At 38.7% G+C, this 20,644-nt stretch overlaps 1 protein-coding gene across 5 annotated transcripts in view; it reads right to left on the reverse strand.

Moving 5' to 3' along the window:
- Positions 1–20,644, reverse strand: part of LOC114666252 (serine/threonine-protein kinase VRK2) — a 136,400-nt gene that overhangs the window by 102,364 nt on the left and 13,392 nt on the right. For all 5 annotated transcript variants that reach the window (XM_051919621.1, XM_051919619.1, XM_051919620.1 and 2 more), the window contains exons 5-6: positions 6,771–6,858; positions 2,726–2,834 (exon numbers count right to left, since the gene is read on the reverse strand). In XM_051919621.1, the coding sequence (XP_051775581.1) occupies positions 2,726–2,834; positions 6,771–6,858 (197 nt within the window). The remainder of the gene's footprint in view (positions 1–2,725; positions 2,835–6,770; positions 6,859–20,644) is intronic.

Genomic DNA, 20,644 nt, shown 5'->3' on the forward strand with positions numbered 1-20,644 from the left:
AGGCCCTGGTGACTACCCTGCTGAATTTTATTTAAAAAAATTCAATTAAGTAAGCTTTCCTTTTATTAGAAACATTTTTAGAAGCCTGAGACAATAAAATTCTACCTCAAAGTTTTTGCCAAGCGTTAATTACCATCTTTCCCAAGAAAAATAAGGACTTATTACAATGTGCATCAAACAGACCAATCACACTACTGAATGATGATGTTAAGATACTCTCCAAAGTTCTAGCTAGAAGGATTGAGAAAGTGCTTCCTTCAGTAATATCATAAGACCAAACCAGATTTATTAGACACTTAGCTTCTAATCTTCGATGCCTATTTAATGTAATATATTCACCCGCAACGTCTAACACCTGGGTGATGATATTATCATTAGATGCAGAAAAAGCATTTGATATGGTTGAAAGGGACTACCTTTTCACTACATTGCATAAATATGTTTTTGGCACAAACATATGTGCATGGATCAAACTACTATATACCAGTCCAGAAGCTTCAGTTTGTAGTAACAACATTGTTTCAGACTACTTCAAACAAGAACTATTTGCAATTGCCATTGAGCCATTGGAAGTTCACTTTTGAAATGCTTCTGAGATAAAGGGGACTATCTGAGAAGGACTTATAACAGAAAATATCACTACATGCAGATGATATGGTATTATATATATCAGATCCTACCAGCACCAGCAGTATTTCAAAAGATATCTCGTCTCAAAATTATCTGAATAAAAGTGTGCTCTTTCCAGTGAACTCTCTTGCACACAATATTAGATTGGACACCTTCCCTTTAATCATTGCAGATCAGTTTAAATACCTTAGGATAAACATCAGAAGTAAACAAAGTTCTTTTTCAATAAAGTTTTGCTGTCTGCATGGAAAAACTTAAGCAAGACTTGCTTTGATGGTCCACCCTCCATTTCACTTTAGCTGGGAGTATTAACAATGTCAAGATGAATATCCTTCCTAAGCTTCCTATTCTATTTCAAAGCATCCCCATATACATTATGAAATTAGATTCAATCATAATCTCATTTATTTGGAATTCAAAACATCCACGCATCCAAAGGGCGACCCTACAAAGACCTAAGGCAGAAGGTGACATGGCTCTAACTAACTTTCAGTTTTATTACTTAGAAGCAAATAAATAAGCTATAAAAACCTGGACATTGACACAAATAGATGAACACACACAGACGTGGTCTGCAATAGAAATAAAATCCTGCAGTACTTCTTTATATTCCTTGCTTTGTGCCTCAGTACATACAAGTTATCATCAATATACTAATAACCCAACTGTTATTCATTCACTCAAAATATAGAACCAATGTAAGAAGATAGAGAATAGCTTTTATCAAGATAGAGAAGCTTTTATCTGTTGCATCACTGCACGATGACCACCTTTTCCACCCTCTCAAACTTACACAGTTTTTAATGTTTGGAAACCATACTGGATTATCACTTACAGATTTGTACATATATAATGCATCCTACGAACAATTACACTCCAAATTTAACTTACCATCAATACAATTTTTCCCCTATTTCCAAAATGGAAACTATGCCACATAAAATCTGCCCAATTTTCGTCACCTGCCACCTACTTCTATTCCAGAAAAAAATATTAATCAGCCTTGTGGACTCAGACAGCATTTCTAAAATATATAAAAACATTATAAAGTCCTTTCTTTTCAAAGATACCAGAGTACAGTGTGGAAAGGAATCTCTTACTCAACATTTCAGAAAAGGAGTGGAATTCACTCTAGCTCCATTTGTGCAAAGCCTACAACTTAAAATCTATTAATCGAGCACATCTGTTAAAAGGCAAGAGCCAACCTGCAAACGTTGCAATCGAGCTCATCTCATTGGGCCGGCACCTAATTAACATCATTCTGGGCTTAAAGTGGAGAAGGACAAACAAACTGTAATTGCCTTTACTTCACTATTAGCACAGAGACTTCTCTTGCTCGACTGGAAAAATCCTACCCTGCCTCTTTTATGTCAGTGAGCAACTGATGTTATATACTATTTGAAACTGGAAAAAAAATCAAATTCTCACTTAGAGGATCTGTTCAAAATGTTTTTTAAAACCTGGCAGGATCTAATTAATAACATTTTAGAAGAAAAGGATCTTCTCCCCCACTTGTCTACTCTGAAAGTTTTACTATGGCTGTTGGCCTCCTCATGAGTGGGAGTTTGAACTAAAGTTAGTTTTGTCAAATTTAATTTGCTTATAAAGAATGTTACTTGCTTTTAATAAATTCAATAAAATAGAAAAAAAATTTTTGATCAGTGGCCAATTGATTGGTGCATTCCTACCTGAGTCGGCAGCCACTCCTTTTGTGCACAGCCCTGTATGGATACAATCTGTGTATGAGACACGAATTTGATGTTTTGAGAAAATGAATGGTCCTAATCAGCCATATCTAACATGTTTTAAATTGATAAAGGAGGACACTTTAAAAGGGCCAGATTCCACCCACAGCCCTTAAGTTTGACATCAAAAGCTATACAAAAATACATGTATAAGTGTATACTTATATCCAGCCATTAATTCCCAGAATGTTGAAGTGTAGCAAAAACGTTCTTTAAATTATGTTTAAAAATGTTATACAGAAACCATAATGGTTAACTTTTAGCTGATACATTAAATAAAATTTTACTTGATTAGTATTATTTTAAAATTGCATAAATATTTAGAACAATTTTATCCATTGTCCACTTACCATCTTTAACCCTAAATTTAGGACAATATGATCTTTAAACATCTTCCCCTGTTTTTCAAAGATATGTTGCAAGTCTTTGCCAAGTCTTTCTATCACCATGAACCTGTAACTAAATTTAAAAGCACGTATTAAAATACACATACAATATCTCACTTTAGATATCAGATTAGTTTAATGATCCTCTTACACAAATTCATACTAAAAGTACAAATTAAACTAAAATATATACACAACTACTTTATTTTCATATTCAATTAATAATGTCCTAACATTGATTCTAGATTAATGCTGAATTATTCCATTGTCAGAATCGGTTTTGCAACATGAGCTAATCTGACAATCAAGTTGGCCAACTAAGATTTTGATTTATCAGTGTTTTTAAAAATGCAATGTTATATTATTCTCAAATAAAATTCTTGCAGTTTAGTGTATTATATGCACAATGCTCCCCTTGATAACAATAGTACAAATATACTCTAACATTACTTTTGTCAATAAGTGCACAGGAAAATGTTTTACTGCTAACTGTAAGGTCTCGCTTAACACTTTCAAGACCTTCGTTGAAATCAAGGGGATAGAAGGCTAAAACCATTGTTAACCACCACACCAAAAGTTCTTGCTTGACTTTATCTGCTAAAAGGAAGTAAAGATCGCAAGATAAACAGAGTTGCCGTTTCAATTTTCAAAAGAAATATTGTGCAAAGTTTAGCATATTGTTGATGACTCAGATTCTGCACTGTCAGACTGGATTTTGAACTGCCATAAGAAAGAAGAAAATGAAATTGGGAGGGCTCCTGGATTATCTCCAAGTGTGAATGAGAGAGGAATTAACCATTTTTCCAATGAGATTTCTGTTTAGGTGCTCACAGATATGTTTCCATGCCAAGTGAGACACTTTTTACAGCTCTCTCAAGAGATAGATTTCTTACCAGATCTGAGGTTTAAATGACTATAAACTTTTTTTTTTTTTAGTCTTTGACTTTCCACCCTATTTACATCCTCCATCTCCACCATATCTCAAGATGTGACTAACATAACGCTGGGTCAATGAAAGGATGTATAAAATAGGTAGTAATACAAGTAAACAATAATAAAATGAGATAGCAACTATTATCATCATTTAGATAGACAGACAGACAGACAGACAGACAGACAGACAGACAGACAACTTTATTAATCCCAATGGGAAATTCACATTCTCCAGCAGCAGCATAATGATACAATAAATAATATTAAATTAAAGAATGATAATAATGCAGGTGAAAAACAGACAATAACTTTGTATAATGTTAAATGTTAACGTTTACAGCCCCAGGTGGAACTGAAGAGTCGCATAGTTTGGGGGAGGAACGATCTCCTCAATCTGTCAGTGGAGCAGGACATTGACAGCAGTCTGTCACTGAAGCTGCTCCTCTGTCTGGAGATGATACTATTTAGTGGATGCAGTGGATTCTCCATAATTGATAGGAGCCTGCTGAGCGCCCTTCGCTCTGCCACAGATGTTAAACTGTCCAGCTCCATGCCAACAATAGAGCCTGCCTTCCTCACCAGTTTGTCCTGGCGTGAGGCGTCTTTTCTTTTTATTTAGCTTTATTCTTGAATTAAACTTAATTTGAACCATTTTTTATTCAGTATCATACTCTTACCTCTTCACCAGCCAAGCAGACGTATCTATTTTGTATCGATTGATAGTTGGGTGTCAGTTTTTACACATTGCCAGTAACATGTAAATTGAACACATTTTTTTTTTTTTTTTTTATTCGGTTATATTCTTGAATAAAGGAGCACTTGTTTTGCTATACCTTTGTGAAAGAGTTTAATATTTTGGACATCAGTCTTCGTACATTATACACTTCATGTCAACAATTTGTCAATTATTATTAAAACATAAAAAAAGTGTTTTAGTTATATGTGTTCAATATTTCTTGCCTCGCATTTCCTGTCGTCATACATTTACACAGATCATTGTAGACATGGAACACACAAGAAACTTATTTATTCCAAATAATGATATATTATGTACCCTATACAATTCCTAACACTTTACACCCAGATAAACAGACTTCAGATCTGATTATTTGCGTCTGACTTGAATTCAGCTGCTTCGGTGGGGGGTGAGTAAACAGGCTGACTGCTGCCAGTGCTGATTGACACATTTGCAAAACAAAGACACGGATGACGAGGTGCTGGGGAACTTTAGGTGGCCCGGCATTACAAATATTTATGTAGGCTTCAGGGATTCTAATGTCAATGCCATGTGTCCTAACGTACGTTTAGAAGTACCACTTAAAACAGAGCTTTCCAAAACAATACATAAAAGTAACAATTATTAAAAGTTAACCACAAAATATAGAAACAGAAATAAAATCATTATATGCAACCTTCCTTTTGACAACCTTCCTTAGAGCTTCAAACAGAGATGAATTTGTTTGTTTTATAAATGACAGATTAACAAATTAAGAGGAGGTAAGGTTTTACATGTGTTGACCATCATACTCACTTGTAACATCTAAAGAAAGAAAAAGAACACCCTTCCATAAGGTAAAATTTCTTTATCATCAACATAAACATGTACCAAAGACTGCCTCACTACTAAATTTATACTGTATATATATATTTTAGTTGGCACCCTGCCCAGGATTGGTTCCTGCCTTGTGCCCTGTGTTGGCTGGGATTGGCTCCAGGAGACCCCCGTGACCCTGTGTTCGGATTCAGCGGGTTGGAAAATGGATGGATATATATATTTTATTTTTTCAGTTGCAACTTCCAAAAATGTTAAATTTAATCAACTGAATTGCTCATAGCACGGTTCTACTCAAATTCAAGTGAGATTCATATTAATTCATGATATATTACAATTGATACAGATATATTGATCCTTTTTTAAATATATCTGTATACTGTATTTTTTTGCAATTATCACTCAATAATGACTTCTTTAGTAGTAAAAGATTAAAGATTAGTATCTGTCATTTACAGTGCTCACTGAAGATCATTTTAGAAGTTAACTAGGTGTGCTCTCCAGCTCTATATATGAACTTACTTTTGCTCACAGAAATAGACCAATGTCTGATGGAATAAAAATGTGAAGTTACAGTAAAGCTGATGCTCAGAATGAGGTGGTACCAAGTTATAGGGGTAAAGCAGAATCATATACACTTATTTAAATGAACAAGAAATCATTAATATATTATAGGTGGTTTATGTTAGTTATTATTGTTTCAATATACTGGTCTAACAAGTAATTGCAGGCCAGTTAAAAAAAAAAAAATTTAGTATGCGCATGCAAATAACTAAATGAGAACATAATAACACATTCTTACTTTCTATTTAAAAGCTCTACACATTAGAATGAACCTTTGAATTTGATTTTGAATTCATAATGTCAGCATGGTACAACAGTGGTTTGTAGTGCTTCACATATTCACAATCCAGAGTTTCAAAATTTTATCCAAACACAATCCTTGTGGTATCTGCACACTCTCCCCAAGATGTTTTTTTTCTATTAATGTATTTCATCCAACAATTCACGTTAGCCTGAGAAATTAATCTAAATTGATCCTGTATGAATGAGAGTAAATGGACTTTTGCAACCTGCTCTTTACACATTGTTCTTTCAAACATGAAAAAATACAGAGCATTAATAACATTTTCAATTACACAATAATTTATATTTAAAATATTCAGTTGTAGCTGGTTTCCAGTGATGCATAAAACAAAGCCTAATGATGTTCATAACTGTATATTCACGGTTCACGTGAAAAATGTGGGTATAAATAATATTTTTTCCCCCTGGATAATACTGTCCAAATGTACATACTGAAACCATACATCTAAAGGCATTCAAATGTATTATTCCTTAAAAAAATAGGATATCATTTTACAGTAATAAAACCCTAAAAAAATAAAATACAAATACTTGTAAAATTTATCAAATGTCAATTATTATTTACTTTAGTTTTACAACACATTTAAAATATTAACATTTTGGTGGTCACTAAATGCTGATCTTTAAAAATTGAGGAATGCACTTGACAATTCTTACCTTAATTTATCAAACTCAGCTATTCCATGTCCACAATACTTTGGAATTCCCAAAAAACGTAATCTTTTCTCTTGCATCCATTTCTGAACTATAAAAAGAAAACACTGCTTAGGAACAATCTCGGGCAAAACAATTAACAGTCCAATTCATTTTTGGTGAAATGTATCAATAACCATAACAGCAATAACCTTTATTATTTAAATGTAACATACCAAAATGGATAAGGATCAAAGTTGTCTACCAAATAAACAGCTCCTTGGCTCCAGCTATTGGTGATCTCTGACAGATAAGGATATAAGAACATTATTTTCTTGCAAACAGCGAAGAACGGCACTCTCCCACATATCAAAGATATGTACTGTATGCAAGGCTAACTCAGGTCAGGGAGCATGCACTGGTACAGCATATTGCCGCACCCACCACATGACAAAACAACTCGGAATCCTGGTTGGCATACCCCCAGGCAGACATGTGGTCCAATCCCGCCCTCCAGAAATGACCATCTATCTGATGCAGCCAGGTGTTATGTAGGCACCCCCTTGGCCTGGTCCAGCCACTCGGGTCCTCAACAATGAGGATCCTCCAAGCCGTATCACCCTCAGGGAATCGCACAACATGGCCATAGTGCCGTAACAGACATTCCCTCATGATGCAGGGAATGTGCCTCATTCGGGACTCCGTTAACAACTGCTCATTCAACACAAAGTCAAACCAGCGGTTCCCAAAGAGTCTCCAAAGAGACACAATATCGAAGGAGTCCAGTCTTCGTCTCAGGTCAGTGGATAGCATTCATGTCTCACAAACATAGCAAAGCAGGAAGCACCAGGACTCTAAAGATTTGGACAATCATCCTTTTGCAAAGATATTGGAGCGTCATACACCCCTTTCCAGCAACCTCATGACTCCCAATGCTCTCCCAACCCTTCTATGGACTTCACAGGAAGAGTCGCCAGAGTCTTGAATGTCACTGTCGAGATAAGTAAACCACTCGACAAGGTCGACACTCTCTCCGCAGGCAGACTCACTGCTGATGGCTGTGCCCAAGAGTTCATTAAAACGTCTGGATCTTGGTTTTTATCCAGTACACTCGCAAGCCCACTCAGACTCTTCACTCAGTCTCTCGAGAGCCCCAATCAGAGACTCCATTTACTCTGCGAAGTTCACAACATCGTCAGCAAATTCAAGATCAGTGAATCTCTAGTCACCAACAGATGCCCCACGGCCCATGGACCCCATGGTCCTGCCCAACATCCAGTCCATACAAACAATGTAGGAACAAGAATACACCCCAGAATCAACTGGGAAAAACTCAGAGGTTCTGCCTTCACTCTGCACCGCACTCACAGTACCAGTGTACAAGGCCAATCACGATATTCAGCAACTTTGAAGGTAACCCACAAAGTCTCAGGTTGTTCCACAGGGCATCTCGATCAACTGAGTCGAACACTTTATGAAAATCGACAAAAGCTACAAAGAAACTCTCTGACATTTGTGTTTGCGCTCCATGAAAACCCACAGTGCCAGGAAGTGGCAGATGGTAGACTTCTTAGGTGTAAAAAGGACCTTACCCGGTACCGAGAGCAGTGTTATCCCCCTGTAGTTGCCGTAATCCAAGTGATCATCCATCCCTTTCCGGATAGGGACAAGTAGTCCCGTTTTCCAGTCAATTGGAATGACACCAGTCTCCCAAATAGAAGCAAAGATTGCTTGCAATGCCATGAGGACAGCCTTACCACCAGCCTGGAGAAGTTCTCCCCAGATACCGCAGATCCTGCAGCTTTCCCTACAGTCAGCTGGTTCACCACCTGTGCAATCTCAGTGAGACTGGGTGGTTCACAGCTAATTGAAGGATCAGCCTGAAGAGCCATGGACCCAGAGATATCCAACATCCTAGCCGGAGGATCAGCTTTAAACAGCTGTTCAAAGTAGCCAGGCCAATGGGTGGGGTCACAACTGCAGTTTCATCTGTAAGGACAATTCCATCAGCCACCCTGACAGCAACTCTCCAGGGAACAAATTCAGATGTGCGTAATGCTTCGATTCCTCTGTAAGCATAGATGATGTGTCACTTGCTCACAGATTCCTCTAACAAACACCTCTTTATCTGCCTCAGGGCCCTCGCAGCCGTCCTTCTCAGTTCCTGGTATAGACCAGAGTTGCCATCAAGCCGTGCACTACAACTTCTCTCTGTGATATCTGGGGTGTCCTGCGAGATCAACCACCTCCTTCTGGGAACACTGGCAACACCAACACAACCCTCAGCAACCTTCAGGGTCTTGTCACGGATGGTTTCCCACATCAAATTAGGATCAGCAGTTGGACCCAAGTCTGTTAGTTCCTCACACAAACTGCATGCAAACTAGTTAGAAACAGCCTAATCTTGGAGACTGGCCAGGTCCAGCCTCATTTTCTGAGTAGGTGATAGCCTACTGGACCTAAGCTGGATCTTCAGAGTATTAACAACCAGTCTGTGGTCAGAATTCATAAACTGGGCACTTCTGTAGACCCTGCAGTTTTGTAAGAGCCTCCAGTGTCTGGCCACGAGGATGTCACTGATCTACTTCACCGCACCACCAGTATTTTAGTACTACGTCCAACGATGCAGCTCAGGGTGCTGGAACTGGGATACAGTGATCTGTAGACCCTGACATTTTGCAAAGTCAAGGAACATGGTGCTACTTTCTCCAAGGTCACCAGACCCATGAGGACTGACACAATCCTCATAGCCAGCCCTGTCAGTGCCAGTGGTCACATTGAAGTCACCAATGACCACAGGAGTGTTACCTTATGGGAACCCATTAACCACCAAACGAAGTTGCAAATAAAATGTCTCCCTCACTGAGACATCACTCACCGTGGTCGAAGCATACCCTGAGACAACAGACAAGGCACCCAGACAGTGCCATAATCTGAGTGTCATAATACACTCGTTGAAAGGCGTGACATTGGACACCATCAGAAGGAGCTGATCTGCAACAGCTATTCCCTGAGTATGACAGCCATCAAAGTGACCAGACCAATAAAATGTATACCCACCTACAGAGATCTGGCCAGTCCCAGGTCTGCGCACCTCAGAGAGTCCTGCCACTGAAATGCAGAATTTACGAAGCTCCTCCAACAGGAGAGGAACATGACTAGCATGCCGGAGAGGCAAGACGTTCCATACGCCTACCCAGATGGTCAGTCTCAAATTGAGATCCAAGTATCCTTCATAATGTGAGCAGGATTCCTATGGGCAGCTGCAGTAGTCTGCTGTTTCAGAACTGTATGGCTTTTTAAAAAAAAAAAACTGTGGTTGGAGTGCCAATCCTGCCACCAACCCCCATGATTTCCCAGCAAGCTGGAGGACCACTCACAGGGCTGATGATTGACTGATGGCCTTAAAATGGCCTTACATAAGTAAGCTTGGGTATGTATGTGAATGTTCCCTGTTGGGTGCTGGTGTCCTATCCACAGCTGACTTCTGCTTTATAACCTATTATATATGTCTAATGCCAACAGTCCACAACTCTGAAATCAATAAAGCAGATCCAGACGATAGCTACTAGAGGTATATAATGTTACTGTACCCTATTTGCATTTTAAAAGAGGCATATGTTATTGTACCCTGCACTGAACTGCCACGTGCAATATGTTTGTTTGATTTATTTTCAAAGAATGGAATAAAGTTGAAATTAGGTACTTATTTTTTAAGTCAATTACTTTAACTTTCAGTGTTCTGGTGACTCCAGGTAAAACCATGTTTTACCAGTTGACTTAGGGAATTAAACTTGGTACAGTAGGTGATCTAAAAATGTAATATTTCAGATTTCACATTATCTGTGACATAACACAGAACATGTCTAATAGAGTCTGAAAGGATTAAACTGCTATGATCCACTTTTCTTTTCACATGGTATCAACAGATGGAAAATCAAGTTGAGTTTTGTCCAGATAAAGGCAAGCAGTTTATTATTGCATCAGTACCTTACTATAAGTAGTCTTCAGCTGTATGTCTATCAAAATATACAGGGATGGGAACTCATGCACATGCAGTAATTTAAAATGTTTTAGAGTTTGTAATATGGATATTAAATCCAGGAAAGTAAGATAAAAGCAATCACGTAAAATATCTGTTAATAAATTCGCCATTTTTAAAGCAATATCACTATACAGCACTCATACCAAGGCTAAAAGGCTTTGGATATATGACACAGCTGTAGAATACATTTTAACATCTGTGTTCATGAATAATATAGTTACTACAAAATAATCTGAAAGAAAAGGCTTCAAATGACTGACATTTAAGATTTAAATATCATGTCTTTCATTAGCCATAAATATGCTAATGTCTAGAGGCAAACAACAAAGAAATTGGTGAATCTTACAAAAAAAGTTTAGCATGTTGCAGGACAAAACAGGTACTACCCCATTTTGTTATTTTATCAGTGGCACACAAGATCTTCTCTGTGGAAAATAAATGAACGACAGAGGGGCAGAAAAGACAACAATGAATAAAACTACACTGCATGGTTGAACTGCTTTTAAATGCTATCAACATTTGGTCAGTGTGCATTCTAAGCTTCATTCAAAGCTGAGGTGACATCTCTACAAGACTACTTCCAAACAAAAAAGGATATTACAAGCTCATAAACTGAACTAACTGGAAAAATAACCTTAAAAAATAATCAGGTGCAGACCCTTTTGTGTTCTTTTCAAAACAAGATGCATAAGCACTGTCTCTTTGGAACAAATAATCCCATCTACTCTTATTGGAGTCTGAAACTTGACTCGTTCTATCAGGTGTTAAGATACTTGTCTTCTCTGAAGGTGAACTGAATTTACCATCTATCTTTGGGCCTGAAATCTACTTTCCACAGAGTGTGTCAACAGGATGCTCTGAACTAGTTCTAACTCTACCCAGCTAAAGCTCTCTGCCATTGACTAAGCCCAGTATGACAAAAGAGAGAGAAACTCAATGCCAGAACTCTTGTGCCAGAAAAAATTACACTTCTCCCTATGAACGTATACGGCTACTCTACCTGTGCCAAGATAAACCAGAACTTTAAGTAGCTAGGAAACAGGCGAACATATTTCTTATGTGTAATAACTTTATAATGAGCAGTATCTGGAAACTTCTTACTTTTTACAAGCATTTATGTAAATTGAAAACAAAAAAAAACCTTGTGCCATATCATCATGGTTAAGCCCCCTCTCACCCAAAGCTGTGCATTACAACAAGGACAAACTAAGACAAATGCTAAAGCAGAGAGCTTGCAACCCTGAAGTTATAATACATAGCAACTTCAACCATGTGACTTAGGAAGGAATAATGGCAAATTTCTACCAGTTTGTGACCAGTTCCACTCGAGGAAACAACAAGCTAGACCTGCTGCACTCAAATGTTAAAGATGCCTTTAAGTGTATTCTACTGGCTCCTTTAGGCAAGCCGATTCATCTTATTCCCAGCTACAATCCTGTTATTGGGTGGAAACCTGTTACCACCAGAATAGAGAAGAAACGGAGCCTGGAGGTTGAAATGGCTCTGAATGACTGCTTCCAAATGACAGACTGGGAAATGATATGCGAGTTACATGGGGATGATACAGAGGGACTCTGTCACTGAAACACATACTTTGTGGTACCCACAAACACAGTGCAATGGTTTCTAAGCAACAAGCCCTTGATTACAAAAGAACTAAAAGGTCTCCTAAATGAGAAAAAGAGAGCATTCAAATCCAGTGACAAAGAGGTTCTGAAGGACGTACAGTGTGGGCTAAAGAAAAAGCTGAGTGAAGGAAAGGAAGCTTAAAAAGCTAAATTAGAAAACAAACTCACTTAGAATAACATGAAAGATATCTGGAATTAACTAGGTATAATTACTGGACTCAAGCAACCCAGGGCTCAGGTGCTAGAGGGGAACTTGGACAAAGCTACCACCCTGAACCAATTTGTTTTTTTATATATATTATATAAAAAAAAGATTTTCCCTCCCACTGCCACATTCTTCCCCACACCATCCCTACTACATCAACAACTCCTACCACATCAACTGGAATGGCCAGTGACAAGTCTACCTATGACCATCAGTATGGATTGTCCATAACTGAAGAAGACCAAGTAGGGAGAAAACTGAGGAAAAGCTGCATTGGAACAATGCCTGAAGTTTTCCACAACAGTGGCACTTTCTGAATCCTTGGGGACAAATTGAGCAGGTGACATAAGACACCACAAAGTTGGTCACCACAGACCTTAAGAACTTGAGTTCTGACTATCTTGTCCTGCAGCTTTTCCTGTGTGTAGCTTCCTCAGTTGTCTCCCTACTTGGTCTTCAGTTATGGACAATCCGCACTGATGGTCATAGGTAAACTTGTTGACTTGTAGACTAGTTCCTGTTCCAAAGGAGGCAGGCGCCTCTTCACCTAATGAATACAGAGCAGTGGCGCTTACATTTCACATCATGAAGACCTCTGAGAGACTGGTCCTGGACCACGAGTCCTCTTGTGGTAGATCGCCTGGAGCCACTGCCTATCGGACAAAGATTGGAATGGAGGACACAATTATCTATGTGGTCCACAAGGCTTATTCTCACCTGGACAAAGATGGCAGAACTATTAGGATTATGTTTTTTGATTTCTCCAGTTCTTTTAATACCATCCAGACATCCTTGTTAAGGAGTAAACTCAAATATATGCAGGTGGATGAGCCTATGGTGTCCTGGATAATGAACTATAAGATTCTGCACTTATGGGGTGTATTGATAAATGGGGATGAGAGACTGTATAGGTTTCAGATGGAGAAGTCTGTTTCTTGGTGCAAAGAGAATTGTCTGCATCTTAACATCAGCAAAACCAAGCACCTGGTTATTGACTTTCACCGCACCAAATAGTCTTTATGTCCTATCACTATTCTGTAAAAAGCCAAAATTTCCCCCTGGGGACAAATAATGGATAGAACCTTATAAATCAAGAAAGTCCACAGAAAGTTTCAACAAATTAAGAATTCTTTGTTTTATGTTTGTGTGTTTCATGTGTCTTGCATCCCATCTTTTATGCCCTGATATAAGCTGTTCACATTTCTGTAATCCTCGAATTTATCAATAAATTGTATTATGCTGTTCCTTAAAGTGTGCTTCAGTACTCTAGTATACAGTTAGGTCCATAAATATTTGGACAGAGACAACTTTTTTTCTAATTTTGGTTCTGTACATTACCACAATGAATTTTAAATGAAACAACTCAGATGCAGTTGAAGTGCAGACTTTCAGCTTTAATTCAGTGGGGTGAACAAAAAGATTGCATAAAAATGTGAGGCAACTAAAGCATTTTTTAACACAATCCCTTCATTTCAGGGGCTCAAAAATAATTGGGACAAATTAAATAACTGGAAATAAAATGTTCATTTCTAATACTTGGTTGAAAACCCTTTGCTGGCAATGACAGCCTGAAGTCTTAAACTCATGGACATAACCAGATGCTGGGTTTCCTTCTTTTTAATGCTCTGCCAGGCCTTTACTGCAGCGGCTTTCAGTTGCTGTTTGTTTGTGGGCCTTTCTGTCTGAAGTTTAGTCTTCAACAAGTGAAATGCATGCTGAGTTGTTTCATTTAAAATTCATTGTGGTAATGTACAGAACCAAAATTAGAAAAAAGTTGTCTCTGTCCAAATATTTATGTACCTAACTGTAAGTCTAAGGGTTGGGAATCCATATCAACAGAGACAGTTTTGGAAAGTAAAGTGGGAACCTAGCCAAATTGTCTACAGTATATCATGGTAGGTATTTTTAATGTGAAAGAAGAACCAAATTTATTAACATCATACCGATCAAAGGAGCTGGTGGTGGATTTTAGGAGGCACAGGCCCTTCATGGACCCCGTGATCATCAGAGGTGACTGTATGCAGAGGGTGCAGACCTATAAATACCTGGGAGTGTAGCTGGATGATAAATTGGACTGGACTGCCAATACTGATGCTCTGTGCAAGAAAGGACAGAGCTGACTATAGTTTCTTAGAAGGCTGGCGTCCTTCAACATCTGCAATAAAATGCTGAAGATGTTCTATCAAATGGTTGTGGCGAGCGCCCTCTTCCACGCGGTGGTGTGCTGGGGAGGCAGCATAAAGAAGAGGGACGCCTCACACCTGGACAAACTGATGAGGAAGGCAGGCTCTATTGTGGCAGAGTGACGGGCGCGGAGCAGGCTCCTGTCAATCATGGAGAATCCACTGAACAGTATCATCTCCAGACAGTGGAGCAACCTCAGCGACAGACTGCGGTCACTGTCCTGCTCCACTGACAGATTGAGGAGATTGTTCCTCCCCCACACTATGCGACTCTTCAATTCCACCCAGGGGGGTGTAAACGTTAACAATATACAAAGTTACTGTCTGTTATACCTGCATTTTTATCACTCTTTAAATGTAGTTTTTTTTTTTTATTATTATTTTTATCAGTATGCTGCTGCTGGAGTATGTGAATTTCCCCTTGGGGATTAATAAAGTGGCGGCACGGTGGTGCAGTGGGTAGCGCTGCTGCCTCGCAGTTGGGAGATCTGGGGACCTGGGTTCGATTCCCGGGTCCTCCCTGCGTGGAGTTTGCATGTTCTCCCCGTGTCTGCGTGGGTTTCCTCCGGGAGCTCCGGTTTCCTCCCACAGTCCAAAGACATGCAGGTTAGGTGGATTGGCGATTCTAAATTGGCCCTAGTGTGTGCTTGGTGTGTGGGTGTGTTTGTGGGTGTCCTGCGGTGGGTTGGCACCCTGCCCAGGATTGTTTCCTGCCTTGTGCCCTGTGTTGGCTGGGATTGGCTCCAGCAGACCCCCGTGACCCTGTGTTCGGATTCAGCGGTTAATATAAAAAATATATATATATATAAATATATATATATATATATATATATATATATATATATATATATGGTACACCTCCAAAATTTGCGGGGGTTACGTTCCTAGAGCACCCGCAAATTGTGAAAAACCGCAAATTTTGGATGTGGTTAAAAAAAATGGCTTTTTTTTGTTTAAACCCTAAATATGCCCCCAAAATACTTTTAATTTAATTTCAAACTCAGCTTAATACTCAGCTTCAAAAATAAAGAATGTAAAGGTAAACCCATATACTGTACAGTACTGTACTGATAAGTCACCTGCAGTGCTAGAATGTAAAATACCTGTTACCGCTATATGTACTGTAATTCATTTTCATTCCCAGAAGCCTTAGAAGGTGTAGGGCATTTCGCCGACATCTTGGCGCTTTACCCCTTAAACTGCCACATACTTGGGGGTTAATGCATCCCTGGACGCCAAATACTTTTTTGCTGCACTTTTGTTAAGTAAATGTTACAATTCACAAAGAAAAAGTGAAATATTAATGGAACACATCTTTTTTCATGCAAAGAGCATCACAATTACTGCAACACTGATGATCATTTTACACACTGCTAATGAACTGTAAAAACTATTTAAAAAAACTACTAGAACAATATGTACAAGGTGCAACTTGACGCCATGGATGAAATTCAGTAAATCACTGGGCCAACTGCGCTTGAGTTGGCTGCACGCAAGCACACAGAGGTAAGCGCCGATTCTTGCAGGCTAGTCTAGTGCAGCGGCTCAATCCCAGGGACAGTGAGGCTGCAGTGCTGCAGGGTGTCACGCTTGGGTCACAGAATTGCACAGAAACACAGGAGATTGTAAAGACAGGAACTTTATTCAAACACTTCAAACAAACATGTCCCTTTCAGAAGTAAAACGAGCTCAGTATGCAGTTAGTTCTCGATTAAAGAATAGAAAAACATCATAGGGGAGCACAACAGGAGCAGGACCGCGTCACACAAGAAGCATATCACGCGACAGAGCAGCCGCAAGTAAGCCCAGCAAGTAAGAGAGCAAAGTGAAGGTAGTCTATCAGCATTTTTTAAGAGGGTTTTTTTGAGGAGCGTCCGTGTCTTCTAGGGGTGCGTTCAGCCACCCTGCTCACAAGGGGTTGGCAGTGGTCATGAACTGGCTGCTCAACAAATGTACGGCACTGACTGATCAGCTCCTGCGTGCTCGCAAATGGCACTGGGGAAACAACTATAGCCGGTTGTGGCGGTTTATGGGTAAAGAAGAACAAAACGGAAAACATAAGAACACTCAGCTGGAGATGCATCACAATCAAATCAGTAGCAAGGAGAAATGAATAACGCTGTAGCGGTCCGGTGCCGCTAAGATTTACACCGTCTAGAAGACGGCGATTTATTTATTTTTATGGTGGAGATTCCTGGGATGCACCCAGCCTTGGCCCGACCCACACGCACTCACAAAGACAAAAACAAAGCAAACTGGTAATTAAACAGCAAATAAAGAATGTAATGAAAACAAATGAAATAAATGAAAACAACGATACCACCCCTGTTCCCCTTACGGCAACATATTAAATACAACAAAGCACAAACAAAACACACACAGTAAATCATGAAAAACGGCAACAGATGAAATGTAATGATGAAAATAGATGGTCCAGAGATCCGCACGTTGAATGGGAATGTAAAGATAGTCCTACTGCTATTTCCTGAAATGGTGAAGACGAGTGGACAGGTTCAGGAGGGCTCCTTTCTTCGCAGGATGGCCATGAATCCACTTGCAGTCCTCATGTACACAGGCAGATGGCAGACAATCCAGACACCAACCACGAAATGATCCAGGAGAAAACGAATAAGTACAGGTAACCCAACAGAAGGCAGACAGACAAGAACTTGAAACACAAATTACAAAAACTTTTTTTGCTTTTGGTCACCGGCCCCCATTTTAAAAGCCACGCTGACATCCTTTGACCTCAACAAACAACCAATCGGAGCCACTGCACGGACTGCTGGGAGTTGCAGTTTCAAATTCTATTGGCTACTTTCACCATCCCAAGCCACATATTCCTCTACAGTTGCTTCCTGTTCTCTCTACAGTACAGTATTGCCATGAAAAAAGCCATAAAAATTGCGGAGGATACTTGCGGTTTCCACTAACAATTATTAGATAGGTTCTAAAGAAAAATCCGCGAATGACTGAGGCTGCGAACTCTGAACCCCGACTTTGCAGGGGTCCTGTTTGTCAATATTTTTTCAATAAATAAAACAAGGTGAAATTGTAATTACTGGTTTGAAGTTTAACAAACACCCCCAGCCCAGCACTGTTCTCTACCACAGACCCATTAGGAAAGATGAATTAAAAAAAAGAAACAAAAAAATGACTGAAGAACCAGGATATAAGGTAGGATGGCAAACGCACCTCAAGGCCCTAATAAAATAAAAAAAGCTAAGGAAGAATAGCTAAAAGGATTAAAAGGCCGAAATGCTGGATAAAGAAAAAAATGATTCATTATAGTTCTACTTCGTACTGAAATTAAAACAGTGCTTTCCCTCAATGGCTCTGCTGTTGACAGTTTTTAATAGTAAAATACCATTCCAAAACACAAACAACTTACAATACAAATAATAAGTGGTACTGATTTTGATGATCAGATCACAGAAAAATTATTTAATATTGCCATGATTCCATAAGTAATATTTGAAATAATAAAAAGCAATAACTTTCATTGAGAAATTTAAACAAAACATAAATGTCAAATATCAGTACAATACTAAAAGAATGTTGACAGTAGAATAAGGTGTACAATAGTCCATAAAAGTGTCGACACAACACTATTTGATATTCACCAGCAAGAGAAATTTGACAAACAAAAGGAGACCGTTCAGTCCATCAAGCCCATTTGTTTAGCTAATAGCTGAGCTGTACCAATATCTCATCCAGATTTTTCTTAAAGGTTGTCAAGGATTCTGCTTCAACTACATGTCTCAGTAGTTGGCTCCAGAATCCCACAACTCTTTGCATAGAGAACTGCTTCAAGCCTTCAGTTTTAAATGCACTTCCCCTTAATTTACATCGATGTCCTCGAGTACGTGATCCACCCTTAAGCCGAAAGAATGTTACTGGATCGACTTTATCAATGCCTTTGAGGATTTTAAATACCTGGATTAGGTCCACACAGTCTCCTCTGCTCAAGACTACACAGGTTTAATTAAGGACATGTCCTTAAACCATGACATGCACTTGGTTACTCTACTCTGCACAGCTTCAAGTGCTGCTATGTTTTTCTTTTGCTGTAGTGACCAGAACTGCATTCAATACTCCAGATGTCTTAATAGTGCATTAAATAGTTTGACCATAACATCCCTTGATTCAGCAGTTATGATATAGCCTAATATTTTATTTGCCTTTTTAATAGCATCTGTGCAATACTTAGTCAATGAAAATGTTGCCTTCTGCTTCCTGTAGGACAGTGTCTCCCATTTGATATTTATAATTGATATTCAAATTGCCCACGTGTAGGACTTTGCACTTTTCTATATAGAGAAAAGCCAAGCAAAATGACACCTTTTATTGGCTAACTAAAAAGATTACAATATGCAAGCTTTCGAGGCAACTCAGGCCCCTTCTTCAGGCAAGATGTAATACAGAAACTGGAGTTTCCTATGTTTATATACACACTCTAGGACAAGAAACGACATTGGTAAATATTTAAATGAGAAATTTTAAATGTAAAAAATTAATAGATTCATTCAGGCTAGGGTTAATTTAACAAGAGAGAAAAGAACAATGTATTGTCAAGATCTCTGGATAAGATAACTGTCCAACAAAGTCTTTTGAAGTTTGTAATGAGTTTTTTCAAAACAATGTGGGTCTGTAGACAGGCTGTCTGTCATTCTGAGAGATGTAAACAATCCTCATATCTGGCCATAAAACTCTTGTCTTTATTCAATCCATGTTGAGAAAAGCCAAGCAAAATGACACCTTTTATTGGCTAACCCGGTGGAAGAAACTGGCACACATGGACAGCGACATCTTCTTCTAGTTAGCCAATAAAAGGTGTCATTTTGCTTGGCTTTTCTCTACATTCATAATGGCTAACACGGTACAACACCCTAGTACTTCAATCCATGTTGTAAAGTATTAAATTTTAGCATGAGTTTAACTTCCCATTCTTTTCTCTCTTGCGGTGTTTTGAAGTTGCCCATAAGCACTGTGACTTTAAAGTCCTTCTCACAGTGTCCATGGCTGTTGAAGTGGGCCGCCACAGGAACATCTGTGTGGCCATGTTTAATGTGGAACCTGTGTAAATTCATTCTCTGGCGGAGTGTTTGTCCAGTTTCTCCCACATAGAGTGCAGTGTCAGGACATTTCATGCAGAAAATTAGGTAGACTACATTAGATGATTTGCAGGAAAATTTCTTTTCTATATTAAACAGTATGTTCCAGGTGTTTGGCCAGTTCTGAAGGCTATTCATTCCTTTTTGAATTGTTTTTGCTGTGTCCTCAGTGTCTGCCATCCTTTCAATTTTAGTGTCTGGGAATTTGACAAGTTTACTAACTATACCCAAATCAACATCATTAGAATAAATCAGAAAAAGTAATGGTCCAAGGACATACCCCTGAGTACTCCACTGATGACCTTGCTCCATGTGGAGCATTCTCCTCTTATCTGTACAGCACTGAATACAGAAAACCAGAAATTATATTTAATTCAACTGAAAACAGACTCTTCTGGATAGAAATATAAATGTAATGTAACTTACTGATTTTAATCAAATAAATTAAGGCACTGTTTTAAGATAGAACTTCCCAAAATTATTAAATAGAGCAGTGTTTTTTTGGCACAGAAACAACTATACTTTGACAAGACATGAAGCAAAATCTCTAGTATAAAAACTAAACTTTCTGTGAAAACAACACACATTTTTTACAGAAAGAGAATGAAAGTTGTTCTCATGTGGGACCAAGCTACCTAAAGCGAGAGAACTGACCAATAATATTTAAAGGATTTTGGTCAAACTATTACATTTACAGATGGTGATGAGGAACATTAAACAAAT

This window comes from Erpetoichthys calabaricus, chromosome 15 (genome assembly GCF_900747795.2).
Source record: "Erpetoichthys calabaricus chromosome 15, fErpCal1.3, whole genome shotgun sequence".
In the NCBI taxonomy this organism is placed as follows: domain Eukaryota; kingdom Metazoa; phylum Chordata; class Cladistia; order Polypteriformes; family Polypteridae; genus Erpetoichthys; species Erpetoichthys calabaricus.